Here is a 15,932-nt window from a genome sequence, read left to right on the forward strand (position 1 = left end):
CTCCACTGATGAATCCCCACACGGTATAAGCAATCCACACATTCAAGTTCCATCTGACACTACCTGTACAATCTGTGGTCGATCATTCAAAACTAACAAAAACCTCAAAATTCATTTCTTTCATAAACATAAAAAGCAGAAACCATTGCAATCCACTAGTCCCGGATTCTGGCCCTGTAGGGCTGACATAAGATGCAACTGCTGCAAAACATACGGGCAATTTACAGGGTCAGTTAAAAGCAGCACTATAGGAGAAACGATAACACTGCGACAACACACGTCATGCAAGACTAGCAATGTAATATACCTGATTGAATGCAGCAAATGTAACGATCAGTACGTAGGCGAGACAGGTCACCCAATTCACCACCGTGGCAATCAGCACCGTAGCGACATCAAGGGTGGACATAAAAACAAACCCTCTGTCAGACATTTTAAGAGCTGTGGAGTCGACCATCTTAAACTTATGGTTATTGAAAAAGTTAGGAGTCAAAATCAAGAAATCAGAAAAGTAAGAGAAAATTGTTGGATATTAAGACTCAATCCTACTATCAATAAGCTTACTACATGAATTATAACTACTTTAATTTATCTATTTTAGACACCATGACACGTTTCGCTGTTATCTATTCTATTTTTTTATATTAATACGTCATGACATGTTTACTGTTGACACGAATTTTAAATTTGAATATTGCTCATGTAATTAGTATGCTCCTGAGAAAGACCGAGACGGTCGAAACGTCGAGCTATTAAACCAACAAAGCTACATTGGAGTTGGCCTCTTGACCATTTCATTTCTGCTCTTATATATTTACGTTGAGTTACAAAAATACGAAAACTACGTTTTCATCCCCACAGGCCGGTTTCGTGACTGTTCACTCATCAGGAAATTTTCTTGATAAGAGTATTCGTAGCCATCGCTTATATACTATACGAATTTGCATAAGAGGCGTGGCGATAGAATTAAATGCGTTGTTCGGTTATTACGCATGCATGCGCAGTATCGACTCGTTTCTCTGGCGGCATGAGGACACCAGTTCATTATGCTCACTGAGTGATGATAATTCAGGTCGGCAGCGATACCATACAACAAAACGTCTAATAAGATATAGTACAATATGTTTATGTGCTCACTTTGCTGTAGCGGTGAACTCCATGAAAACTATAAGCTCCTCGTATTCAACAATTGCCTAAATCTTTGTATCAGCGAAAGTCTTGCCTGACTTCTTCTTGTCCTAGTTATTGTCATGACTGGTAATCATCATTTGTGTTACTTTATTTATTAATTTTTTTTTTTCAGGCCTTGGGCTGGGCGATGATGTATGCAACCAAAAGATATGTACATCGGATTGTCATAAAAAATATATTAATGAAGCTCCTTGCAATCCACTTCAGTGTTACAGTGGTAATAATTCTTGTTTTATGAAATGCAAGACGACAGGGTGCAAACAGAATTGCAACAATGCAGTTCAATTATGCGAGATGGATCTGGAATGCAGCGAAGGGGACTGTGAACAAACTTGCAATGCTAAAACATGTAAACTGAACTGCAGTGGAGGAAAGTGCAAAAAACAGGAATGCTCTGAGGAAGTAAAAATATGTGAGATGGGTCAAGATTGCAAAGAAGGGGATTGTGAACAAATCTGTGGTGCTGAAAACTGCAGTCTGACTTGCAGTGGGGGAAAGTGTAAATTACAAGAGTGTCAAGATGAAGGAGAATTATGTGCAATGGATCTGGAATGTAGCGAAGGGGACTGTGAACAAACTTCCAATGCTAAAACATGTAAACTGAACTGCAGTGGAGGAAAGTGCAAGAAACAGGAATGCTCTGATAAAGTAAAAATATGTGAAATGGGTCTAGATTGCAAAGAAGGATATTGTGAACAAACCTGCGATGCTGAAAAATGCAATCTGACCTGCAGTGGGGGAAAGTGTAAATTACAAGAGTGTCATGATGAAGGAGAATTATGTGCAATGGATCTGGAATGTAGCGAAGGGGACTGTGAACAAACTTGCGATGCTAAAACATGTAAACTGAACTGCATTGGGGGGAAGTGCAGAAAACAGGAATGCTCTGATGAAGTAGAAATATGTGAAATGGGTCTGGAGTGCAAAGAAGGGGATTGTGAACAAATCTGCAGGGCTGAAAAATGCAATCTGACCTGTATTGGGGGAAAGTGTAAATTGCAAAAGTGTCACGATGAAAGAGAATCGTGTGCAATGGATCTGGAATGTGGCGAAGGGGATTGTAAACAAACATGCGATGCTAAAACATGTCAACTAAACTGCAGCGGGGGAAAGTGCAAAAAACAGGAATGCTCTGATGAAGTAGAAATGTGTGAAATGGATCTGGAATGTGGCGAAGAAGATTGTAAACAAACTTGCGATGCTAAAGCATGTAAACTAAACTGCAGTGGGAGAAAGTGTAAACAGCATTGCAGCAATGGAGTACAAGTGTGCAGCATGCATTGTAACGCCATCGATTGTACACAAACGTGCGACAGTCCCACATGTCACATGGCAAGAAGCTGGCCTAGCAATTCTCAGGATGGGGTCATATGTTCTGGGAATGGTGGATGCTGTGGAAGTCTCATTCCTAATTACGACTCATTACCTTTCACGGAGGGAGTCTATCATACCCTCTGTGACATGGGTAAACAATGCAGTTGCTTTAAATGTCTAAATGGCTCCTGCAGCACTCCAGATTTATACCGCTCGATTATCATCACACCTGCCTTTTCTACAACGGATCGAGTTTTTTCAACTCAAATTCCAATGCTGCAACGAATAGGAAACTCCCATACTTTTTGTGAGTAAAATTAACTAAGTGAATACTGAATCAAACAACAAACATATGAAATACATATATATGAACTGCGGTTATGAAACGTATATGTGCACGATCCTTCGCAGTAAAGCACTATTTAAGCAATAGTGAAAATCAGACCTGAATAAAATTCAGGCCTGTACGGGATTCGAACCACTGACCTCTGCGATACTAGTGCAGCGCTCTACCAATTGAGCTAACAAGCCAACTGGGAGCAGGTCATCAAATTAATTCGACATAAACCCGTAAGATGATAAATCAAACAACAAACATATGAAATACATATATATGAACTGCGGTTATGAAACGTATATGTGCACGATCCTTCGCAGTAAAGCACTATTTAAGCAATAGGTTTAAAAGGTTTAAAATTCAATAGGTTTAAAATTGAGGTTTAAAAACCTGGAGGTAGCAGTATGAACATCGAAAGATAATTTCAGATCGTCTGTGTTGTGTTGGTTGGCTTTTAAGAGAATAACGTAATATAAAAATATTTTTATAGGTTGTTGACAAAATAAAGCATTGCGTGTTTTGGAGTGGCTTCAAAATAAGGTAAAGCATTTCTATGATTTACGATTGGTTGAAAGAGCATATTTCATCAGAATACAAAGCTCGTAGCTAAAGTTTTCGCATTATTTACCAGTTTGTATGATGACCGAGAATTACTACTGCGTTTCCCCCTACACTTCTCTCGTGCTCTAGCCGCTTCCTGCTTGCTTTACAATGGGACAGAGCACAGCCAAGGCTTCTTTATTTGTTGAATACATTTATTTCCTTAACATGCTTTAAGATCATATATTTCTTCAGTCCAAAGTTGAGTGTAGGTATTGGAAATTATCACTCGAAGAATCTTTCGCAATGTAATTTTATCCCGGTTAGCTCAATTGGTAGAACGCCGGACTGTTGTGCGGGAGGTCGTAAGTTCAAATCCGGCCTGACCACTCAGGGTCTTTAAATAACTGAGAAGAAAGTGCTGCCTTTGTAATGATATCTGCAAATGGTTAGACTTTCTAGTCTTCTCGGAGAGGATAAATAGAGGTCCCGTCTCCCAAGCCCTTGTATGTGATAAAAAATCTTGTAGGACGTTAAAGAATCAACACACTGTTCGAAAAGAGTAGGGCACGTAGTGCCCGGTGTTGTTGTCTATCTTTGTGTAGTGTCTGTCAAATTGATGCGGGGCACTGCGCCTTTCAATATTGTGTAGAAAAGGCGCAATATAAATAAAGAATTCATTCACGAATTCATGATGTCAGATTGCATTGTCGGTGACGATTCTTGACGTTTTGATAATCTGAGGTGAAGTCTGAGCGATCAATTCTCTTGACCTGGGCTAGAATTGTAATCGACTTAAACTCTTTATCTGGTTAAGGTGGTTACCATATTCTTGCTGTCATTGAGCTTAACGCTTTTACTGCCACCGAGTTTCAGGGGGAACACTTTCGGAAGCTTTATACGTTGTTATTTGTTTGTTTCTGTTACCAACGCTATCTTTATTTGGAATACACGTTTCTTCTTGTCTTCCTCCAAGATATACATTTTTGTTAGTTAGTATCACCGAAAAGATATTGATGGTTTTTTTCTCTGAAATACCAAAACAAAGGCAGTGAAAACCGTAATTGATGTTTGAAACCTTGATTTTTTTGTATAAGATCATCATGCTCATTTGTAACATAATTTTTTAGTCCAGGCGGGTTTTCAGAGCAGGGTTGTTATGTGGATCCATCGAATAGCAATTCCGAAGAGACAGTTTGCAGCTGCAGTCATTTGACTCATTTTGCTGTCTTAGTGGACTTCAGCGGTGGCACAAAGGTAATATTTTTCTTAAGTTATTTTCAAGTAATAGGTCCGTGTGGTCAATTAATGTATCGTCCTCTTTTTTATGTTTATTTGCGCCACAGCTCTCCGCCAAGGACATAACTATTCTGGAGATCATCACGTACGTAGGATTGAGCCTTTCTATTATCGGAATGCTATGGACAATAACTCTGTATTTTTTCCTCACGTAAGTATTGTAATCAAAAGATCGGGAAAATACATTAATAGATACATCTTTTTCACGCCGACTACGATTGGAAAGGCCTAGGTGTTAATTAGAAACTAGATCTGCACAACAGGTTGTGGGCGTCTCTCGTTATCATTGACTGTCCAAGCTCACCTACGTGCTGTAACTAATCCCTCTTGCCTCCTTCCACGTGGTTTTGTTTTTTTTTTTCTTTGTTTTTGTTTTTTGGTACTGTATATTGCTTTTTATTTTACCAGAGATGTCCGTCAAGCTCTGTCTCAAATACGCTTAAGCCTTGCCGTGGCTTTAGGAGCTGGACAAATAATATTTCTTACCGGAATAAATGCCACAGAAAACAAGGTGGGCAGCTTTTCTGTTTTATAGAATATATTCAAAGATAATATAATCGAACAAAACATAAAAATAACGACATATGTTGCTGTTTTCGTTTCCTCTTTGTGTAGGCTGTGTGTGTCACAGTAGCAGCTCTTATGCAGTATTTCCTGATGGCTGCTTTCTGTTGGATGCTGGTCGAGGGAATTTATCTCTACCTGTTTGTTGTAAAAGTTTATAACATCAACACCAAGATGCACATGTATCACGTCATGTCATGGGGTACTTTGTTTTACAGCTAAGCTTACCTGATACATTCACTGTTGTAAATTATGTTTTTAAATATCTGAATCATTTTAAATCACTTTTTTGCTGTAAAATTGTGCAATAGGTTTGCCCCTGGTTATGGTGGCCATTTCACTGTGTATCGCTGCTGGGAAAGAAGGGATACAAAGCTATACCAGTGACAAATTGTAAGAGGCGCAACTTTCTTTCTCTTTTTATCTTCTAATTCTTCTCTTACATTGTTAATTTTGCTTGTTGAAGTTTTGTCCTTTGGTATCCTTACTAACTTTTCTCAAACTCCTTCTCATAAGGATGTCAATATTGTTAATTTTTACAGATACTCTCGCCAAGGCTGGGCAGAGAAGAGAAAGAGAAATTAAAATGACCAATCTTCCAAACACTTTTAATCAAATTATTATTTAGTCCATATATTTACTTTTTGTCACATTCCCTTTTTTCTCCATAATCTTCCCTTCCGATCGTTACCCTATTCTTATCATCACATACTCAAAAAAATGCAGTATCATTTTGTAGATTCTTAAGAGCTGCAGTTCGTATGTTCACATTTTTATTTTTACCTTAATTTTATTTCAATTTTCCTTTCTTCATTTTAGTTGTTGGATGTCCTCAGAGAACAATCTGATTTGGATATTTGTCACATTCGTGATTACAATTGAAGTGGTAAGTTTCTGGTACGGGTTATTCATTTTTCTCCTCATATCATCGTCGGTGATTTTAGTATTTGACTTGAAATGTGCAACACCCATACCCTAATGCAAAGATTTTCAATGATTTCCTCGCTTCAAGATCAACTTGGTTATACTCGTACGAGTCATTAAGGAGATGACCAGTATGCAGCCAACAGGAGACAAGCAAAGTCAACAAATACGGTGAGATAGAGCTTTTATATTGAACAGAACTGCTTTGATGTAATTTTAATAGTTTACGTCTAGCTGCCTCAAGGTTTTGTTGAAATTGATCATGTTAGCACAAATGTTTCTAAGGGTGATATGCATTCTATTAACCCGCATGTTTTGGCCCCTCAGAATTGGCATTAGAGCATGCGTGGTGATGATTCCCCTTCTGGGTGTCACGTGGCTATTTGGTCTTTTGTCGCCATTACACATAGCTTTTTCCTACATTTTTAACATCCTCAACTCTACACAGGTGAGTATCAAATATTTTCATCTCATAATTTTATACATTAACTTATCAGTGTCTAGATCACTTTATATTATAGTAAACATAGAAAGCATCTTCTGATTGGTCAATTCCGTTTCCAAGCGGATGCTTAATCAAGTTATAGCGTTTGGCATGGGATTTATGAGCTTTCCTCGCGTTGTAACAATATCCCGTATGGCTTTTTCACGTTTAGTAGGGCCCGGGAAATGCGTTCTATCGCTTAGCTATAACCAAAAATTTTATTGTGATAATATGAAACTTGTAATTTTAAACCAGACAGAACAGAATTAAATTAAAGTTAAAAAACCCAATAGCGATTCCCCTGTTTATGAGATTCTCACGACTCCAGAAGTAATTTGATTTCTTTGGTTTTTTTTTTTTTTTTTTTTGAGACCTATGAAAAAAAACCTTTAATGCAATTATCTCTAGTCATATCACAAATCACAATTTATCTGAAAAACAACTTTTTTTTTTTAAGGGTTTCCTGATTTTCGTTCTTCACTGTTTGCGAAACAGCCAGGTAAGTTAACTTGAAAAATCATACATATAGTGTAGAGAATGTGGTTTTCAAACTTAAATATGCATTGGAATTTATTTCTTACTTTACATGTCTATCTGCAGATTCGAGAGCGATTCAAAAGAAAGGTGAACACCATTTTTCCATGTACAAACAGTGGAAACTCCACAAAGAAGAGTTCACAGATTAATCCAAGCGATGTTGGTGATATGTGGGTAGCTGAATTGCAGTCTTGCAATGAATTTGAGCGCAATGAAAAACCCTCAACTTGAAGGAATAGATTCAATAGAGCGAGTACAAAAGTCAACTGTCTCATTATTCAATGCGATCATTCTGAGCACGGTAGTTAATCTATAGCGATTATTTATTTTCGATCTGTTAATAAAATGTCGGTAGTTGCGATTGCACCATTAGCTGGGTAAATAAATAGTTTATAAGATGTTAGTCACTGCTGATATCTGGATCAAGGAATCTAATTCGATGATAAGGCAACTTGCCAAAGTCGGTAGCCTTTAACGGTTTTTTTTTTTTAAGCCAAGTGCTAGAAATGTAAATTTTTCAAAAGAAAAGTATCTAATTTTTTGACTATCGTATTATTATGGGAAACTTCGCCTTAGTTGCGAGCTAAATCGTTCGTGAGTAACTAGCTTAGAGGCTGGCTGTCGTTCAAGGTTAAAATTCTTCAGTCTTTTCTTCACACATTATTGTATCCGTTCATCTTATGATTGCCCCAAACTATTTAGTTTGAATGTGGCGGTAATTTATATGATGCATCATGTCGAGTCTCATTATGTCTTCAAACAGTGCTCTGTTTAACTTTGATTATGATACGCATTTTATTGTCTCGTCTTTGAATTCTATTATGCAATTTTTTTGCTAATATTTAACAAATGGTAAACACCACAGCGTACACTATTGAGTTATGGATGCACGCGGGAGGTTGCTAAGCACGAAAGAAGCGCAAGAGTCGCTCGAGGCGATAGCCGAGAGCGACTCTAGCTTCTTGAGTGCTTAGCAAACCTCCCAAGTGCATCCATAACTCAATAGTGTACGCTGTTGTGTTTACCATTTGTTTTATAACATAACATTGATACATTGTAGCTAAAGAGTTCCCTTTTATTTAACAAATCTTACGTAACCAGAAAAAACAAGTGCTCGTGGAAAAATAGTCTTTCCATTTGCTCACGTCAGCAGCGTACACCCATGGGCAAATGGAGGACGCTAAATTGACCAATCAGAGTGTGCGCTTTACTTTGGTTATGTTATAATTCATGATGGTCTCACCTTTTTCTAATTTTTGAGGAGTTAAACTCCCTGTAAAATACCAAATACTATTTGCATTTGTAATAATAGTAGTTACAGCTGACTGTTAAATTTTATCATGAATAAATGAAAGGACAAATAAACAGATGAAATAATTACAAAAAAACCAAAAAAAGGGACAGTTCTCTGAATGATTAGTTCCACCGCTCAAACGTAGTACCCTTTCCGGTCACAATCCTTCGATCACTTTGGATTCAAAGGAAGAAATTGAACTAATTTTAACTTCATTGAAACAAGTCCGATTTACAGCACTGTGAAATAGAAATGTAGACGAAAATTGACAAATATCACGTTTTCTTCTTCCGATAAATCGGGAGCAAGGATTTAAATCATAAGATGCCTAGCAGTCCAATCAGACCCTCTCTGTGACTGCAATTTTTTTCCGTTTTTTTGCTTTTTTTGCTTTGTTTGTTTTGTTTTGTTCCGTTATCTTCTCTTTTTTTGTTTTGTTTTAATACTCAGTCAATATAGTCAGCGCAGTAAATTAACAACATCAGGCGCTTCGCATGTTAGCTGATGATTTCCGCTGCTAAGAGATCGTCCGAAAAATAAACAATTGGCCAAAAAGCAAGCTTAGAGAGCAAATGTGGACATTAAGATGCATCCTATTATTTTTTATATTGCGCATCAATAAAACAGTTTTGTGACCTTGTGTATGGTCCTAAACAGCATTTGAAACCAGCTTTTTTAGGTTACTATGGCTGAGTACCAAAAAACAATTTTTTTTCTTCCATATAAAAAGGTGAAACTCTTAGAGTCTGCTCTTTTCCGCTGGTCTATTTACTACTTTCGGAGAGACTAATCTGAAGACAAATACCGACGCCGACGGGGCTGAGGTTATTGCTTGAAAACTGTCATTTTCATTTTGCATTAGATGACGAAACTAGCTAGTAAAATATTGCAAAAACGAATGGGTGAGTTTTAAAGTGAAATGACCTTGAGATAGTTTTGATGACTAACCCATTTTGTGTTAAAGGTCGTAGTGGCATTGCTCTACGATTCTGCTCAGCATACCTTGGAATTCCAGAGTGAAGCATCCAGAGAAAATGATGGAAATAATATCGAAATACTCTTAGAGAAGACCAGGGTCAAAATGGCAGAGAAAGGTAAGCCAGCACAGTTATTTGAGCCGTGAGGATCATTTGAAAATTAGAAATTTGATTTAAGTAGAACCATATTTTTTCCGTGTCAGCTCGTGTTATGTTAATGCTCTAAAAAGACCGACATTGTTGCTTAAATAGCTAAGTAAACAGACTCAAAGTGAATAGTTGACTGAAAGAGTTACATTTGCAGTTCCTGATGTAATTGATACCAAAAGTTACCATCTCGAGCTAGACTTTATGATAAATTTCTATTTCATTTTATTATTTTGAAAGCTTAGTGAAGAAAAGAGTCAGTATCTTTGGATATTAATTGGTTATTTTTTCACTTTTGTATTAAACAGGTGCAAAGGATTCTTAAAATTTAATTTAACCGGAGACAAGATTTCAAAAATTTGCATTACATTTAATTTCATGCAAAATGAGTTAGCAAAAGAAGGCTGATTTGGACTCAAAACAACACATGCGGAAAGCTTTTCCTTTTAGCAGGAGACTGATCTAAAGAGAAGATGTTAAAAAATAAATTCCTATTGAGATGATAGTGTGAGAGGGAGCTTTATACTAATGCTCACCTTATAAAAATTTGGAAAAAAAAACCAGAATTTGTTGAACGTAACGGTGACAGAAACTTTAACCACACGGAAAGAGAGATGTTGACGAAAGTATGTCAGATATGGGGAACAGTTCTAGTATCAATAACCTTGATGGGTGAGTACCAAAGTTCGTTTATAAACATTAATTTAGTTCAGTTAGTACCACAAGCATACTCCGAAAAGAATAACTTTATTAGAGTTCCCTAATAGGACTCGAAGATTTTGCCCTCACGACGGCCTCTGGACAAAAATAAGGACGGGGAGAGAGATAAAACCTTTGAAGTTCTCATCTACCTGTATTACGAGGACGTAATTTGAGAAACCGGTGTATTATTATTAATGAGATCAGTATAGATAACTCATGTTAGCTATAAGCCCAATTCAACTTGAGTAGATTTTTAAGGTGAAAATCCTTCGCAGCCATGTAAATAAAGGTTTATTTCAAGCCTGTTGAATTAGATGAAAGATATGGATTCTGCGGAATGATCAAAATAAACGCATGCGTACTGGACAACTTATCTAAACTACATTTCGGAAAACCTCACAAATTGAGGACTCTGCGAGAAGACGGATTGTTATTCTCCTTTCTTTCTTCTTTCTGAATTCTCAGCTTTTATCTCTTTGTTGATTTATCAACCTCCTGTCGTTGTGCAAATGACAGTTGAAGAATTGACACTGTTAAGCAGAAAAAATTGTACCTCTCCAGTAGTGGTGACCTTACTGTAAAACTTCTCACAGTAATTTTTAGAATTTGGAAGGAAAATCCATTGTAGATAGACTTTAGACGCTAATCCCATAGGAACCGTCTACAAGGCAGTCCCCCCTTAAAAAGGAATTTTGTTCATAAATTTCTCGTGATTGACTTAAAAAAACGCTGAGACGTTTTACTTCCACCTGTCTCAAAATGAGAGCTGAAGTTTATTCTGGAAAAAAATGTTGTTTCCCTGGCTATATCTGATTTCTTAAAAAATGAAAGTGAATAAAGAAACTGCGATATAATTTTTTTTTTTTGCAGATGAGTTCAACACATGAGAGGACACACGGGGCTTGCTCTGTAAGTATCTCGGAGAGCTCCATACAATTCCTTATAATAAAATTATAAGGAAGTATAGCATTACGATTCGTCATTGTGAATGAGTTAGTAAAACATTTATGCAGTGAAGATAAGAAACCCGCTCATACCTAGTAAAGGAAAGCATTAGCCCTTTAGTTTTAGACGATTAAGTCATACAGAGTTTTTTTGACTTACTATGTTAAATCTTTTTTATTGAGAAAAAAAAAATTGATGCGTATCATTTAGAACAATTTGTGGAGTATGAAAAAAAAAACAGGCACGATTTATGGCTCTGGACCACTTAACCGGTATATGTGCTAATATTAATAAAGGAAAAAAAATCTTTATTGATAGACTCGTTTTGATTGGAGTTGTTATCGGGAAGTGACTTCTGTTATGCTTACGCTCTGGAAAGACTTAAATCTTTGTAAACTGGCTAAATAAACAAATAGTATATGTAGCAATGACCATTGACTAATTTTTGTTTTCATGACTACTAACGAAACTCAATACATCTAGCCTGAGGCTTTATCATTTAGAAACAAAAAGATTAAGATAACTTTCTGCTCTGTCATTACACGTCGTGTGCAACCCTATGGAGAGAGTTCTAAAATTTTTGATGGAACACTTTATCCGAATGATTATTTCATTTTTATCACGTATGTTTTACCCAAACTTCAAACGGGTGGTAAAAGGAGAAATGGGAGGAAAATTTTAGCGGAAAGATCTGACGTTAATGATTTGCATAATGGTCAATTTGCCGCATATGCCTAAACTGAACGCAGCTGGTTCCAACTAATCTTTCGAAAAGTTGCGAAAAGATAATTCTCACAAGTCTTTCATACCAAGAAATAACATTTTGAAACATCCTCAGCGACAGCAAATTTGACTAAACGCTTTCTTTGGTTCACTTGACAGTTGCTCAACACATACAATGGAAAACAAAATAATGATCACTAGAAGCTGCCAATTATGGGGAATGCTCGTGTTATCAACAACTCTCCTGAGTGAGTACGAAAGTTGTTTTCAAAAGATTTATATTCTTCAATGTATATCATAAGTATACCCGGAAAAGTCGATCCTATGGATTTCCGAATAGTATTTGCAAATAAAAAAATGAAAAATAGTTTTAAAAATCGGGCGAAACCACCTGAGAGCGCTAGAACTTATAGTGGTGTTAAATTAGACAAGTTTTCCCTTCATCACAGCATAGTTAGTAGAGGGGACTGGTTAGGAAACGCGGCAAACTTCAGTCGGATAGGTTATTGTCCGATTTTATCGAGGTCACGTGACAATGACCCTGCACACATAAATCCAAAATGGCACCGCGGGCTTTTTTCGACAGTCACGTAGCGTTTAAGTTTTTGGATTTTCTCCGTGATCGAGCGACATCTTACCTTCAGAATATAGCTAAAAACATTAATCAAGTCAGTGGACATAATGCCAGGTGAAAATTGTTCAGTGTTTGGCTGTGGAACGTGTAGGAGAAGTAAAGGAATTGGAATCTGGAAGCTACCGGCGCCGCGAAACGCGGAATACAATAAGTGGCGAGAAGACTGGCTGAAAATAAATAAGTTACTCTATGTTAGATACTTTAACCATATAGCCTTTATATTCATTTTTGTCCATAAAATAATCATTAATGAGCAATATTTAAAATGTTTATTTAATATGTTGCAGGTTGTAGCTACCAAATTAATCTTTTGTAATAAATTACTTATTGACAAATTGTTGCAGGCTCTTAATTCTAACTATATCTGCCTTTCTTGTTCTTTGCTGGCTCTAAAAATTTCCTTTCGTAGTGTTTTTGTTTTCATTTGTTTACATTGAATTTTTTGTTTCTGTATAACATCTTTGGCCAGTGAAAAACACCGTACAGTAACATATAAATGAATAATGCTGTCCAGAACATCTTTTGCAATGATGTTATCTACCAGTATGTCTGAGTCCAACAACATAGTGTTATATGCTGAGACCAATTGAACATCACAAGGTGATTTGGATTCTATCTTAGCATTGTCAATCTTCAGCTGGAGACTTCCTGTGGTCAGAATCCTAAAATTATGTTCTATTCTCTTAAAAATTGTTTGAGCTTGTTTAGAAATAACCCAAAGTCCACCTCGGTTTAAAGATGAAATTAGTTTTTGACTCCCTGCAGCATGCAAATCTTCTGCTTTACCAGCTTTCAGTATTGAAGCTGTTTGTTCAGTATGTGCTGTGGGATTATATACATTGTTCACCTTGCTATAAAGCTTGTGCAGAAAATATCGTCCAATATGTTGTAACCCTGCCATTTCTCTATCACACAGTTTAGTACGGATATTGGGATTTGGTGATTCATCTTTCTGTTTGCTGTGAGCTATCAAACAATCAGCCACTTTGGTACTAAGCAATGTTGCCGCATTACTTGACAACCCCACAAAAATCTTTGTTGAATTGAGGCCTATTCTTGAATAGTACTTCGAGTAGAATTGTTCTGCATTTCCAGTTTTAACCTAACGCATATACATGGATTCTACTTCTGAGAAGCCCATATTTTATTCATCCCAGTTCGTATATCTTCGTAGCTCTTCTCTTATGCTTTGAGGGTAGATTTTTCTTGCAATTATTTTTATCTCGTGCTTTGATTGATAACGTTTTGAAGTCTTCAGCAGTGAATTTGGCTTCTTGAGTCGGTTGATTTCCCCGCGCTTGTTCCTCCTTATGCTTTATTGTCTTATGTCTTTTTAATCCAGCCTTAGTCTTGCATTTATTTTGACACAACTAGCAAACAATTCCCTCTTCGTCTTGAACCTAAAAATCGAAAGACTTTCAGTAAAAAAATATGTTGTTGTACTACGACCGATGCCGTTGCTAAGGGCATCAATAACTACAAAGTTTTTGGGCGAAAATAACGTTTTAAAGGCTTCTAAAAGACTTACAGAGTCAGCTGCTTCGACAAAGTGCTCTTGTATTCTTCCTCGATCTCCAAAGTTTCCAATATGGCATCAAAATCGTCGCCGAAGAAAAATAGGTTGTTCATGTCCTCCATGTTTGTTTTGGTTCTGTGCAGGGTCATTGATCACGTGACGTTCAAGCGAAGCTCAGGGGACAGACAATAGGCCGTTCCTTTGAAGTTTGCCGCGTTTCCTAACCAGTCCTCTCTACTAACTATGATCACAGCTGACAACATCGACAAGACAAACTATTCTAAAGGATATGCTCAAGGAGCTAATTTGGAAATGTATTCTTAATATAAGCTCCAGCCTTTAAGTCTAATTCAACTCAGGAGTCTTTCATAAAAATATAAAGTTTTTGAGCAAATACCCAAATGGAGATGGTAAAACTTAAGCCCGATTTCTCACTTCAAATGACATGCAAATTCTGGAAAAAAAAATTAATAAATAAATACTTAACGTTTGTGAACATGAAAATCCTATATGTGAACTGCGGCGAAAAAAATTAGTACGAGAACGATCTTCGCAGTTATGAACACGACTTAAGCAGTAGGGCCTCAAAAAAATTCAGGCCTGCACGGGACTCGAACCCAAGACCTCTGCGATACCGGTGTAATGCTTTACCAACGAGGAGTCAGAATTTCAAAACCTCTCATAAGTTAACGATTCTAGTAGCTTAATAACTACATCTGTAGTCTTTTTTTAAAATGGTTCGGCGTATTTTTTTCATTCCATTTCCAATTTTTATATTGTTCTTAAGTATATACATTGATTTGTTTACTTATGAATTCAGTCCAATAAACAATAGCGGTCAATTCAAAGCTGTTTTTCAGAAGTATTTTTGAGTGTGTTGAGTTAGAAAAATAGGAAGACTACGTTTTCATCCCCACAGGCCTGTGTCGTGATTGTTCACTCATCAGGGAATCTTTGATAAGAATAATTCTAACCATCGCTTGTATACTACAAAAATTTGTATAAGAGGCGTGGCGGTAGAATTAACTACTCATGCACAGTAACGATTCGTTTCTGTGGCGGCATGAGGACACGAGTTCATTACGTTCACTGAGTGATGATAATTCAGGTCGGCAACGATACCACACAACAAAACGTCTAATAAGATGTAGTACTATATGTTTATGTGTTCACTTTGCTGCAATGGTGAGTTCCATGAAAACTATGCACCTATTTTATTGAACAATTGCCTAAATCTTTTAATTTTATCAGCAAAAGTCTTGCCTGACTTTTCTTCTTGTCATAGTTTATGTCATGACTGGTAATCATCATCAGTGTTACTTTATTTTTTTTATTTATTTTTTTTTTCAGGCCTTGGGCTGGGTGATGATGCATGCAAACAAAATATATGTACATCGGATTGTCATAAAAATAATGATAATAATGCCCTTTGCAATCCACTTCAGTGTAACAGTGGTAATAGTTCTTGTTTTATGAAATGCAAGACGAGTGGGTGCAAACAGAATTGAAACAATGCAGTTCAGTTATGCGAGATGGATCTGGAATGCAACGGAGGGGACTGTGAACAAACTTGCAATGCTAAAACATGTAAACTGAACTGCAGTGGAGAAAAGTGCAAAAAACAGGAATGCTCTGAGGAAGTAAAAATATGTGAAATGGGTCTAGATTGCAAAGAAGGGGATTGTGAACAAACCTGCGGTGCTGAAAACTGCAATCTGACTTGCAGTGGGGGAAAGTGTAAGTTACAGAAGTGTCATGATGAAAGAGAATTATGTGCAATGGATCTGGAATGTAGCGTAGGGGA

General features: G+C 36.8%; 2 protein-coding genes and 1 long non-coding RNA gene across 3 annotated transcripts in view; 1 reads left to right on the plus strand and 2 right to left on the minus strand.

The window, feature by feature from the left end:
- Positions 1 to 8,113, plus strand: part of LOC111335125 (uncharacterized) — an 8,378-nt gene extending 265 nt beyond the window's left edge. The window contains exons 2-10 of the mRNA XM_088747703.1: positions 1,304 to 2,812; positions 4,945 to 5,192; positions 5,297 to 5,447; positions 5,557 to 5,638; positions 6,065 to 6,131; positions 6,258 to 6,340; positions 6,497 to 6,617; positions 7,111 to 7,152; positions 7,254 to 8,113. Coding sequence (XP_088603829.1) covers positions 1,304 to 2,812; positions 4,945 to 5,192; positions 5,297 to 5,447; positions 5,557 to 5,638; positions 6,065 to 6,131; positions 6,258 to 6,340; positions 6,497 to 6,617; positions 7,111 to 7,152; positions 7,254 to 7,421 — 2,471 coding nt within the window. The 3' untranslated portion in view covers positions 7,422 to 8,113. The remainder of the gene's footprint in view (positions 1 to 1,303; positions 2,813 to 4,944; positions 5,193 to 5,296; positions 5,448 to 5,556; positions 5,639 to 6,064; positions 6,132 to 6,257; positions 6,341 to 6,496; positions 6,618 to 7,110; positions 7,153 to 7,253) is intronic.
- Positions 1 to 15,932, minus strand: part of LOC148736903 (uncharacterized) — a 334,451-nt gene that overhangs the window by 245,988 nt on the left and 72,531 nt on the right. The gene's annotated exons all lie outside the window — the stretch shown is intronic.
- LOC148736913 (uncharacterized) lies at positions 13,854 to 14,305 on the minus strand. Its single transcript, XR_015997191.1, has 2 exons — positions 14,141 to 14,305; positions 13,854 to 14,012 (listed from the first exon to the last, which is right to left on the minus strand). It is a non-coding gene; the product is annotated as an uncharacterized LOC148736913 (long non-coding RNA).

The sequence above is a fragment of the Stylophora pistillata genome, chromosome 2 (assembly GCF_964205215.1).
Source record: "Stylophora pistillata chromosome 2, jaStyPist1.2, whole genome shotgun sequence".
In the NCBI taxonomy this organism is placed as follows: domain Eukaryota; kingdom Metazoa; phylum Cnidaria; class Anthozoa; order Scleractinia; family Pocilloporidae; genus Stylophora; species Stylophora pistillata.